This window comes from Nicotiana tomentosiformis, chromosome 3, assembly GCF_000390325.3.
Source record: "Nicotiana tomentosiformis chromosome 3, ASM39032v3, whole genome shotgun sequence".
Classification (NCBI taxonomy): Eukaryota; Viridiplantae; Streptophyta; class Magnoliopsida; order Solanales; family Solanaceae; genus Nicotiana; species Nicotiana tomentosiformis.
Genome location: NC_090814.1, coordinates 144,809,896 through 144,822,641, shown reverse-complemented (window position 1 = coordinate 144,822,641; position 12,746 = coordinate 144,809,896). Strand labels below are relative to the sequence as shown.

Genomic DNA, 12,746 nt, shown 5'->3' with positions numbered 1-12,746 from the left:
AACTCACAACCTCTTGGTTGGAAGTTGAGGGTATTCACCACTAGAGTAATCCACTCTTGTCACAAGTGATCAAACTAATTAAACATTTATCCCATTTGAACCGCACAAATGATAACACATTAACAAACAAGGGCGTGGTGAAGTGGTTAATACTCCTTCATTCTCAAATTCGAATTCTTGAACATGAAGTCGCTTTTATTAGGGAGTGCTTTACCCAACGTCCAATATGAATAAAAGAAAGAAAGAAAAGATAACACATTTATATTTAAAGCAATTTGACATAGGAAGAGAGGGTTTGCAAATGAGGACGTACGACTCCGATCCACCAACTCGTCGCCATCTTATTTGTCGTGTAAGTCATAGGGAGTCATATGTGTTGTTGTGACATGATTCTTGTCATATCACGTAACTTCTGTCACTTTTATGTCGTATGCAGAGTGACTTACAGGCCAGCACTACTAAATTCGTATATACAATATACTTAGTAGAAAAGCTGGTTATTGTACCTAGTACAACGTAGAAGTATAATGTACAAATACGAAAGAGTAGTAGTAGTGTATCTCGGCTTAGAAAAAAACAGAAGAAATAGAGTAATTAATAAATGGAGAGAGAGAGAGAGTCAGAGAATCAGAGGCGCATGCAAAAACACTCATCATGCTGTCCTCTGTGACCCACGCATACTTCCCATGCCTCTCCTTTTCTCTCCTTTCCATATCTTACTCTCCTTTCCCTCTTTTGCCCTTTTATCTTTTCATAACTAGATTTTTAAATTTCTTTTTCTGTTGACCTTTTCTTAGCTTTGGGAAGCCCTTTTCTTTTTAGATTAATAATCTTTTGCTAAATTTTGATAACTTATCATTTTACCACGTTTTCTATTGTTTTCATGCAGTCCCATGCAGGTTTCTTTAGAAAGAATGATTTTCAGTATCATTTATAATTTGAATAGAAAAAAATTAATTTATAAAAATTTCATATGAAAGTAAATAAAGGGCATAATAGTCATAACAACGTCTTAATCAGAAGTATGCCAAATGTGGTGAGAGGAACAGCGGTCAGCAGAATAGTACTAGTGTAGTAGTAGGCGTAGGGTGATTGGCCTGAGAAGAGAGAGTAAAAAGAAGCCAAGAATATCCTCTCCCCACACTGTCCTAAAGCTGAAAGAAGTTGACAGACGGACCACTGATATACCCATTGCTACTGCGTAGTATATAGTTAGAAGATACCTCTAAAACCACTTTCCCAAATCCAAATAAAAGCCTTATTTCTCTCTCTTAGTCGCTCTCAAATCCGGGGTTTATACCTTTACTTTTTCAACCCTCAATTTCATTCACTGTATTCAATTCAAGATCCGCTCTCTGATAATATCATCATGCCTACTAGATCTTCCGCTGCTGTCTTTCATGGCGTCCGTACTTTGGAAATTTGGTAGGGGGGCTGCTGAGGTTGGTTTGCTTTTTTGTTCAAACCCTTTAATTAAAGATGCTGCTGTTGCAAAGTTTGGGTACTAAAGTTCTCAGCTGGAAACTAATTCATAGCCATGAAGATCTGTTTCTTGGTCTATTTGTTTCTTCTTCTGAGGCCTAAAGTTTGGATATTTTAGTAAATATCCCAGTTCTTGTTATCTTGTTTCAAGATCCAAAGGTTGCTGTTTTGGTTGTATTAAGGGAAAGGAAAAAGAAGCTCGGAAATTTCTAAAGGAATAATGGAGAAATATTAGTAGTAGTTTTAAGGAAAAATACAAGGTTTTTTTTGGTAATGGTGAACGATAAGTGGAGTAGTATATTTTTAGTTTATTGGAAGCTCTGAAATCGAAAGATACAACAAGTTGTCTAGTGCTTGACGCCAAGGATATATAGTGCCGTTTCATTTTGGTAATTGGTTTTCTTGCATTTTGAGAATCATTCTCTCTTTTAGTATTACCAAGAAAAGGTCATATCCAATTCCATATCACAGACATTCTCATTTTGTTCAGAGCTCCAAACAAAGAAAAGACAAGAATAATGCTAAAAGTCTCAAGTGCTTGAAGCAGAGTAAGTAAGTCCTGTGCTTGTTTATTGAGAACTTGTAAAATTTTAAAGGGCATATTTGTAAATCAAGCAATGGCTTCCTGCAAGGATGGTAAGACGTCGTCAGTATTGGATAACGGAAAATATGTCCGGTATACACCTGAGCAGGTTGAAGCACTTGAGAGGCTTTATCATGATTGCCCTAAACCTACTTCCATGCGCCGTCAGCAACTTATCCGTGAATGTCCTATTCTCTCCAATATTGAACCTAAACAAATCAAAGTCTGGTTCCAGAATCGAAGGTACTACTTGTACAATTTTCTATATATTCTCTTGTTAAATCTTACCCCCTTTATTTCCTAAATTACATTTTTCGAGTTCCTAGCTATTTTCTCTATGTTTTTTCTTTGTTCAACAATATGCACTTCCATTTTCATTTATTATCCCATTCTATTGTCTCCTTTTTCTATTCCTACTAATTATGTGTGAATGACGTAAATTTTTGTTCTTTTTTCAATTTTGGATAAATGTAGATGCAGAGAGAAACAGAGGAAAGAGGCGTCACGGCTACAAGCTGTGAATAGGAAGCTGACGGCAATGAACAAGCTATTAATGGAGGAGAATGACAGATTACAGAAGCAAGTTTCTCAACTCGTGTATGAAAATGGCTACTTTCGCAGGCAAACTCACAGTGTAAGAATTTTCCCCCCATATATGTAAAACCATTTTTGTTCCTTATCATCAAGATAATAAGGCTTGTTTTTTCTTTTCTTTCTGTAAATGCAGACAACGCTTGCAACAAAAGATACGAGTTGTGAATCAGTGGTGACGAGTAGTCAACACCACTTGACATCTCAGCATCCGCCAAGGGATGCTAGCCCTGCAGGGTTAGTGAGTGGGATTACAGTTGTTGGGTCCTTTTCTTGTAAACATCGTGGTTTGTGAGTTTGTGACCATTTTCCTTGTTTTTGTGTGCTTTTCCAGGCTTTTGTCCATTGCAGAAGAAACTTTAACAGAGTTTCTTTCAAAGGCTACTGGAACTGCTGTTGAGTGGGTCCAAATGCCTGGAATGAAGGTATTTTAAAATAAATTAGAGTTTTAACTTGGATACACAGTTAGTGTCATAGAACATGTAAAAACGTTTTATTTTAACATGATATAAAACAGTTTGTTTTCTAGCATATAGCATACTAATCTCATCTTATGGATGATTACCTCTAATTATCTATTAGGCGGCTTGATAGTGCTGAATTCTTCTAATTTTGTATTAATATTCAATGGTTTGGTTGTCACTTTCTTGTTATTGTAGATTAATTGTGCTTTAAGTCGTACTCCATCTATTTCAATTTATGTGAATCTATTACTATTAGGTGAGTCAAACAAGACTTTCTTTGGCCACGTTTATTGAAAATATTTTTGAATATTTTGAATTGTTAACTATTGTAACTTATAATACTTTCTTTATAGTTTTTTGAATATGTAAATTTTAATTCAAAAATTTTGAAATCCTGTGGCATAATTCACACAAAAAATTAGCCAGTTTAACTCTCATTGGTCCACATAAATTGAAACGGAGAGATTAGATTATTTTAACATAAGCCAATGTGAAATCAAAGGCGGAGCCATGATTTCAATTTTATGGGTTCTGAATTTTAGAATGACAACTTTAAGTTTCGATAACTTCGATAACTGGGTTCTAAACTTAATATTTTTTCTTATTTAATGAATTTCTTAATACAATTACACTATTAGAACAAAAGTTACCGGGTTCAGCCGAACCCATACACGGGCTACTAGCTCCAACCCTTTGTGAAATTGAATAGCAGCAATACATGCATTAACTATACTGGCATAAGAGCTTAAAATGGAAAATCTCCTTTGTAATATTATCTGTTTAACTAACCATCTCTTGCTTGTTCTCCTCTTTTTTCCTATGGTTTTCTTAGAAATGTGTTTTATTTGATAAAATTAGTAATTAATTGTGAAAAATTTATGTCTATTTTAGTTTTAGTACATAAGATAGATAATAAACTTAATGTTAAATTGGAGTTAGGTATGGAAATAGGCCAAGGTTATTATTAGCTTACAACTTTTTATGTAATTAAAACCAATCATATTTTTTAAAGTTATGCACTAAGCAGCGAACCTCTTACAGATCCCATAATATGTTAAAACAATATAAAGAGTATTATTAACAGCCATCATTATGATCAGGTTTTTTATATTTTCAATTATCATACATATCTTCTCATGCTGGAGATTAATATAAGTCATACCATAATTAACTTATAAAGAGTTATAAAATGCCATAATCTTACAGTCTGGGGATGGATATTCTCACTACTACATTTTGGTGCATTAGTGTCGGATCTCAGGCTCATATTTATAGAAAAGTTGTCCTCCCTTGGGCTTATTGATTGGTCAATACCAATCATTCAGAAACCGTGAGGACATTAGTGTATCATGCCACATTTTCATGTCTCCTTTTTTTCCTTCTTTCTGTAGCCATATTATTTCTGGTCCAAATTCTCAGTACTGATTTAACTCTATCTAATGATCTCTCTGTTGAAATGAACAGCCTGGTCCGGATTCCATTGGAATCATTGCTATTTCTCATGGTTGCACTGGCGTGGCAGCACGAGCCTGTGGCCTGGTTGGTCTAGAGCCAACGAGGGTAAGCTAATCATCTATTTCTAAATTTATATTTCTGGCACTCTAACGTGAAATTAATTCTGTGAGATCTCCCCAGGTTGCTGAAATCCTTAAGGATCGCCCCTCTTGGTTTCGAGACTGCCGGGCCGTTGATGCTCTCAATGTGCTGCCTACTGCCAATGGTGGAACCATTGAACTTCTTTATATGCAGGTAGGTTACTGTAATGTTACTTCTCGTGTTTGTGTATTCATTCTCTCTATACCTTCTTGAACTTATAAAATATTTTATTTTTAGCTTTATGCACCAACGACGCTGGCACCTGCCCGTGACTTCTGGCTGTTGCGGTATACAACTGTTATGGATGATGGCAGTCTCGTGGTAAGGATTTATTTTGTCTAGTTAGTACTCTTCTAATATCAAAAATTATAACTTGCGAAGTCTCTGGACAATGTGTAAATTTCTCCAATGTCACTGAAATGTGTCGGAGGAAGTAGCAATCCATGTTGGTATAAATTAGCGGCTGATGAATATCATAGAATGCTTGAGAATTTTCTCCAGTTGCACCTTCACTTTCTTTACATTTATTCACATGCAGCGTGAACTAACATGTCTCGTTTGATAAAATGCCTAGGTGTGTGAAAGGTCACTTGGAAATACTCAAAATGGTCCTAGTATGCCACCAGTTCAGAATTTTGTGAGAGCAGAAATCCTACCTAGTGGATACCTGATTAGACCTTGTGAGGGCGGTGGTTCAATTATCCACATTGTCGATCATATGAATTTAGAGGTAAAGTTGTAGTCCATTATTTCCTGCTCTGTTTCACTCTGCCTACTCTTTCGCTGTTATGGTTGACGATATTATTACTGTTAGGCATGGAGTGTGCCAGAAGTGTTGCGCCCACTTTATGAGTCATCAGCAGTGCTAGCTCAGAAGACGACAGTGGCAGTAAGAATTTTTTTTCAAATTGGTTAATACCACATGATGGATTGGAGAGTAATATTTGCATTCTGGACACTCAATCGCATCCTCTTCGCAGGCTCTACGATACCTCAGACAGATTGCACAAGAGGTTTCACAGACTAATGTCACTAACTGGGGAAGACGACCAGCAGCTCTACGCGCATTAAGCCAGAGGTTGAGCAGGTTTGGAAATCCTCTTTTTGATGGATGCTCTTTCAGTGCTCTATAGTTTTTTAAGTAATTAAAATCAATTATTTTGGCAGAGGCTTCAATGAGGCTCTGAATGGTTTGACTGATGAGGGTTGGTCAATGCTCGGTAGTGATGGAATGGATGATATTACCATCCTTGTGAACTCTTCTCCTGACAAATTGATGGGCTTAAACCTTTCTTTTGCGAATGGATTTTCATCTTTGAGCAATGCAGTTATGTGTGCAAAAGCGTCGATGCTTCTACAGGTCTGTTCACTTCACTCAATACTTTGAAGCCTGTAAAATTTGATTGCAGGTTTCCTGTTTGTGTAAGTGGATAAATAAAGGTTTCTTGTTTTTATTGTCCAGAATGTGCCTCCTGCTATACTTCTGAGGTTTCTGCGGGAGCATCGATCTGAATGGGCAGACAACAATATTGATGCTTACTCTGCTGCAGCCATCAAAGTTGGTCCCTGCTGCCTTCCTGGGGCTCAAGTTGGTAACTTTGGGGGTCAAGTGATACTTCCACTGGCGCATACTGTTGAGCATGAAGAGGCAAGCTTAGTAGATTTATTTAATCTTACATTGTTTTGCATGCCTAAAACTGTTCCAATCTTTCTTACTTGGAGATTTTCTTGTGATTTCTTGTCTTAGTTTCTGATGATGTGCTCCTTTTTTGCTTAGTAGTTGCTGGAGGTCATTAAGTTGGAAGGAGTTGGCCATTCTCCTGAGGATACTATAATGCCGAGAGATATGTTTCTGTTGCAAGTACGTTTTATTTCTGCCCATGTAAATCTAGTCCTTGTGCTGTCCATATTTTCAACCTTTCTGGTGCCATATAAAATGAAATCTAATTTTATCAAAAATTATTTATTTGAAGACAATGTTTCTATATCTTGTGTCTACTTTAATTGCAGAATATGAGAATGTCATTCCTTGAATTGAAAGATTTTTCTGATGTGTGGAACATGGCATTACATCAACAAGCAAAGGCAAAAAAGAAACTTTTAGCATGGAAAAGATAGAATTTTTAAGTATATTATGTAGTATGGAAAGAGCACAACTTTAATCAATGCGCGTGCTGCTTAGCATATTTGTTTTGGAGCGTCTTAGTTATTTCGCAGGCTTTGAAAAGTTATCTAGAACCATGATTAATCCGTTTTGGATAATAGATCTCCCATCTTATTTGACAAAAGTCATTATGCATGGTCATCTAATGTTTCACTTTCTTGCATTGTGTCCGATGACTCCCTAGCACTTATATTAGCATACCATGACTATTTAACTGGACTCATATTGGTCAATTCTGAGATAGAAAACTGAGTATTGTGGGCATCTGTTGACTCTTAACATGGTTTATAACCACTCTTTTGATTTCCCTGCTCACCTGCTAAAATAGGAATCTGGAAACAGATACTGTGGAATTTGTTTCCAATGAGACTTGGGTGTTTCACTGTTTCTGAGCAGGCTGCAATCTTTTCTGCTCTCGTATTGCTTTTTTCTTGCGTCTCTGATACTTGTGGTAATAGTCACTTTACATGCTTTTTGACAGCTATGCAGTGGAATGGATGAAAATGCTGTTGGAACCTCCGCCGAACTCATATTTGCTCCTATTGATGCCTCGTTTGCTGATGATGCACCATTGCTCCCGTCTGGGTTTCGCATTATTTCTCTCGAATCTGGAAAGGTTAGCATTTGTATTCTCTCATTAGCACTTTTTCTTTTAGAGGTTTCTTATCCCCTCCATGTTGCTAATATGGAACTTTGTGCAGGAATCCTCCAGTCCGAACCGCACCCTTGATCTTACTTCTGCTCTCGAGACTGGCCCAGCCGAAAACAAAGTGGGCAATGACCTTCACACTAATGGTGGCACATCAAGATCTGTCATGACAATTGCTTTTCAATTTGCATTTGAAAGCCACATGCAAGAAAATGTTGCTTCAATGGCTCGACAGTATGTCCGAAGCATTATCTCATCTGTTCAGAGGGTTGCATTAGCACTTTCACCGTCTCACTTGGGTTCCCATGGAGGTCTTCGTCTGCCATTGGGTACTCCTGAAGCACATACATTAGCTCGTTGGATCTGCCAAAGTTACAGGTTTGTTGTATATACTTGCATGTGTGCCTAAAACAGGAACACTCTTCAAGTCATGATTGTCACATATCAGCTATTGTGCATGTGATTTCCTATATCAAATTCTAAATAATATACATGACTTTATGGCAACCTTAGTTGGTTTATGTCATATAAAAAAATTGGTTACCTGCCTCTAACAAAAGGGTGTGATCCTCTTCTTTAGCTTGATTTCTTTCTTTGATTTGTCTGCCTCTGATTGAGTTATGGAGTTTGACATAGATGTCCCTTGATTATTTTTTAATTATATTTTTTGCTTCATAAGGTGCTTTTTGGGCGTGGAGCTTCTGAAATCGATTGCTGAAGGAAGTGACTCAATCCTCAAAAGCCTATGGCATCACTCGGATGCTATTATCTGCTGCTCTGCTAAGGTTTCAGCACTTTCTCACGTCAATCTCATATCAATCTTTTGCTTATTGGGGACTCTCTGTGCAGACCTCTGCCGCCAAATTAGAAGAAACTTTTTCCAATTTGTCATAATTAGGGATTTTGACAGCTTTTTATTATTCGTTTTGGTTGCAAGTTTAGTTCTTCTGTGTACTGAATTCTTAAGTTCAATAATTATGCAGGCTTTGCCAGTTTTCACGTTTGCAAATCAGGCTGGTCTTGACATGCTTGAGACAACCTTGGTTGCACTTCAAGATATTACCTTGGAGAAAATTTTCGATGATCACGGAAAGAAGAACCTCTGCACTGAGTTCCCACAGATAATGCAACAGGTAATTATTCCTTTTATGAGGATCTTTACACAAATAGCCGGCCATATTCGTTATTTACTTTTTTTAGCCGTATACATAGTTTATACATTAATTATACACAATTATACATATATAATACATAAATTATGCATATATTATACCTCCATCGGCTCTTTTTAGTTTAAGCGGTTGGGTGGGTGGCTATTTGGGTTAATTCTTCAAAAAAAAATGCATGCAACTAGGAAGTGATTGGGTGATCTTGTAGATGTGATTACAGTGTGCTTATTGTAACCATGTCAAACTGATCCAGTAACACCTGAAATAAACCCAATTCTTAAAAGGTCGGCAAAAATTCACAAGATATAATATGCTCACTCTAATAAATTAATTAGTGAAGGGGAACATTGGCGCAACAGTAAGAGTTGCTGCCGTGTGAGGTCACGACTTCTTATCAAGACTCTTGATTAGTCGTATCTTTCTAAGACGAAAAAGTGAGCAGTAGCTTCTTAGTCATGTTGAACTTTCCTTGATATTGAATATCACGATCGCAGCAGTTCTAACTATATTGCCATAATTCATTGACAGGGTTTTGCATGTCTTCAAGGGGGCATTTGCTTGTCAAGCATGAGTAGACCTATTTCTTATGAGAGAGCAGTGGCGTGGAAAGTTATGAATGAAGAAGATAGTCCTCACTGCATCTGTTTCATGTTTGTGAACTGGTCGTTTGTCTAAGATACTTTTGCCTAGATCTGCTTTTGAGGGATCAGTAAACTCAACCTAAGAACCCTCAAATATCTCCCTAAGAACCATTTTGGACTAGTTTGGTTTGTGAGACTTGTTTATTATGCTTTCCTTGCTACTCAGGAAGTTTATGCTATGTCTTTGATGCCTTATGCTACTTGAAATCGTCACATATATCTAATTGGGATAGTGGATATGGGATTATTATGAATGTGAACTTAATACTCTTTGCATAGAAGGGCAGAGGAAGATAATCACAACTGGCTAATAGTCTAGTATCACTAGGGGTAACAATTTAAAGGCTGGTTTTGAGGGGTAAAAGTTTGTACTGTTGTACATGATAGCTGATTTTGCGTTATAAGATAAGTACTGTTTATCGGTTAAAACTGACAAAACCAGAGCTTTACGCATCTTCTTAATTGTGAGGCGTCGTTGCTCATCCGACTGCTTTATGTTGAACTATGATTGTAATTTTTAGGTATGAACCATGTGTTTGATTCGTGTGAACTATCTTTCACTTCACCATAACAGGAACCATTTGTTAGTTACTCTAACCATTGCGATCTTGCGTATGGTCTTTTGCTAGTGTCATACTTGAATATATTCGTAATGCAACAAAAATTTATGACGATTGCCTTTTTACGATTAGTTTTGAAATTGCACAAAACTTTCTTGAACTGCACATGCACAAAAAGTAGGCAAACTGCGGAATGGATTTACTAGTCAGCGGAAAGGCGATACATACACGTATTACTGTGAGTCCTTTTTTCCCTTGGCTAAATGAAAGCACTTCAAAAACAAGCAATCAGATAAGACATACTACAAAATAATTAAGGCTTGAGATCAATAGCAGTACAAGTTTAACTTTATTATAGCACAACTCCGTTGAGGGTGAATAAACGTCAGATCAGTAACTTGGACCGTAAACATGACGTTAAAAAGCTAATAACATGATCAGGAAAAGGTTAAAAACTTGGGAAACAAACCTAAAAAAAACCTCACTTGGGTAATAATTAAGTGTTTACTCCGAAGCTTATCCATAATATTAGCTAGGTTGCAATATTAAGATCATTCATCTCTTTTGTAATTGCAGGAATGCAACTATTTGTTCTTGTAATTCCACCCTTCTTTGGAATAATTCTATCCCTTGGACTAATAGATTTGGCCCTCATTATTCCCTTAGTGCTCTTCTTATACATCTCTCTCATTGCCTCAGCTTGATAAAGAACTGGATAAGCCCTACCAAATTTATTAAACTTACTACAAGCATTCATATGAACACTTAATGCTTCTTCATTCTTTCCTCCATTTTTTTCTGCTTCTTCTTTCACTGCATCAGCACAAAGTCCACATATCCACTTACCCGAATACATTTTTCGAACTCGATTAATGTATTCGGAAGTGTATTCTTCACTCATTCCACAGCACTCGCATTTTGCATTTTCTACTTCTGAGATTGGAGGTAGATTTGACTCATCAATAGTATCTTCTTTGTTCATCCAATCGAAGGAGATATCGGACATTGTCCTTTTTAGGCTATCGTTTGAGAGGCGTGGGGGTTTGCTTAGGTTTTTTGTTCGAATATTGTTGGAACTGGGAATAGTCTCTCCATGTGGTGCCATTTGAGAAGTAAAATGTACTTTAATTTGGAAAGAATATTGCTAATTATATAAATGGGTGTATGGAGTTGAGATCATGTAACTAAGGATGGGAAAATATGAAGATTGTAGGTTGCTATTTATAGTTGTTGGCTGCTGTTTGTTTTTTCAAGTTGGAAGCTGGAAAGTTACTAAGTTGTGGACCATGGGAACTTACATGTCACTTTTCATTTCTACTTTGCATGAATTGTCTTGAATTTACTAGATTTTTCATTGTATAACTTCTCTATAGTATACATTAGAAGGGTAAATAAGTAAATTCGTAACATGAAAAATAAGTCAAACAACCTAATATATGATGTTAATTAAATTACACGGATAGTTTAATAAAATTTTAAGAAATCAATCAATATTGTTGCACATCGGGACATCAACATAAGAAAGGTACGTGCATGATCTTATGCCACTCTTTGCTCTATTGGCTTTTGCTTCGGGAAATCAAACAATACATTAACTTCCGTAGTATGTTGTTTCGTATGTTTTCTTGAATCAAGTAGAAGTACCTATTTTACTAAGCTCAAATGTATATTACAGATTTTTAAGAAAGAAATGACGAATAACAAATACTTATCCTCCTTCAGATGCGCATTAAAAGTTATCAATGCATAAATATTACCAAGTTTACTAAATTGATTATTATGTATCTTGTTTAGTGCGACGTAGGTAAAACCATTTCGGCGACTACACTAACTAAAACCTTATGAAGCTGAAATACTTTTTATGTGCTTTGTAACTTGTAAGTTTTAGTAAATTTTATATTCAGAAAATAAACAAAGATTTATTTAAAAGAGTTCAAATTATATATAACCAACAATGTAATACACCATCAGTGCAATTCTAACCTATAATATCAAGTTGTATAGGTTATCCATTTAGGTTTATTAAATAAAGTTATCTTTAATTATTTTATAAGTGATACCTTGGGGTATAAAAAGTATTTACACCGGCTAGTGCTTAAAACTTAAACTCTATCTAAAATTAGTTGAAAATTGGATAGTTCATCGTATTATATTTCTTGTTATTAAATATGAAATGAAAATACTATTTTGCAACGTTCGGTGTAGGAATTTTCTTTTAATTGAATATAGCATTAGGAAATAGATCTAATATGCCCTGATTTTATGTAGATTCTAAAACTAAATATGCATTTTTACTACCTTCATTTCCTTTTTCTTTTCGTTTTAAAAAATGCAAGTATGTATAACTACTTCCTTGGTTGAGGTACGTCTATGATCAGTAGCCACTACAAAAAAGAGATCAACTTGCTTTACTTCACAAGTTGGCCTCAATCGACCATTCAACTTAGTTATAAGTTTTAACCAACTTTTGTTACTTTTTTTTTCTTACCAAAAAAGACCAAAGTCATACATTAGAAAGTATACGTATGCAAATATTAGACCATCAGTCTCCCCCTATTCCCGTGAAACTGTAGTTATCATGTTATAACCCGGCGGAGTTAGCGGGAAACGGGTTCGACCGAATCACGTAGTTTTGGTCCAAATCATGTATTTGTCTTATGAAATTAATTAAATAATGTAATTATGATTAATTTAGAACTCAATAACATAAACGAACTACAATCTTGAATTCATAAACTTTAAATCATGGCTCCGACATTGGTTATAACATACATATAACTTATCATTCGTGTTGTTTATGGAAGTAACTAAAAGGATGTAACAACGTCTCCATCAAATCACAGGTTT

At 35.9% G+C, this 12,746-nt stretch overlaps 2 protein-coding genes across 2 annotated transcripts; one reads left to right on the top strand and one right to left on the bottom strand.

The window, feature by feature from the left end:
• The first annotated feature begins 1,111 nt into the window (after window positions 1-1,111).
• LOC104090550 (homeobox-leucine zipper protein ATHB-15-like) lies at window positions 1,112-9,539 on the top strand. Its single transcript, XM_009595672.4, has 18 exons — window positions 1,112-2,308; window positions 2,540-2,699; window positions 2,793-2,893; window positions 2,991-3,081; window positions 4,585-4,680; window positions 4,756-4,869; window positions 4,954-5,037; window positions 5,291-5,446; window positions 5,531-5,605; window positions 5,697-5,803; window positions 5,884-6,076; window positions 6,179-6,364; window positions 6,497-6,577; window positions 7,362-7,496; window positions 7,582-7,907; window positions 8,209-8,314; window positions 8,513-8,662; window positions 9,227-9,539. The coding sequence occupies exons 1-18, from the start codon at window positions 2,100-2,102 to the stop codon at window positions 9,371-9,373; spliced, it is 2,517 nt and encodes an 838-aa protein (XP_009593967.1). The 5' UTR covers window positions 1,112-2,099; the 3' UTR covers window positions 9,374-9,539.
• Window positions 9,540-10,199: 660 nt separating this feature from the next.
• Window positions 10,200-11,086, bottom strand: LOC104090551 (uncharacterized). Its single transcript, XM_009595674.4, has one exon. The coding sequence runs from the start codon at window positions 11,002-11,004 to the stop codon at window positions 10,432-10,434; it is 573 nt and encodes a 190-aa protein (XP_009593969.1). The 5' UTR covers window positions 11,005-11,086; the 3' UTR covers window positions 10,200-10,431.
• Window positions 11,087-12,746: the final 1,660 nt, after the last annotated feature.

Excerpts from the sequence above, each read along its gene's own strand:
- LOC104090551 (XM_009595674.4), bottom strand. The coding sequence starts at position 11,004 with ATGGCACCACATGGAGAGACTATTCCCAGTTCCAACAATATTCGAACA.
- LOC104090550 (XM_009595672.4), top strand. The coding sequence starts at position 2,100 with ATGGCTTCCTGCAAGGATGGTAAGACGTCGTCAGTATTGGATAACGGA. Across the intron at positions 6,365-6,496 it reads ATACTGTTGAGCATGAAGAG|TTGCTGGAGGTCATTAAGTT; the intron begins GCAAGCTTAGTA and ends TTTGCTTAGTAG. Across the intron at positions 8,663-9,226 it reads TCCCACAGATAATGCAACAG|GGTTTTGCATGTCTTCAAGG; the intron begins GTAATTATTCCT and ends ATTCATTGACAG.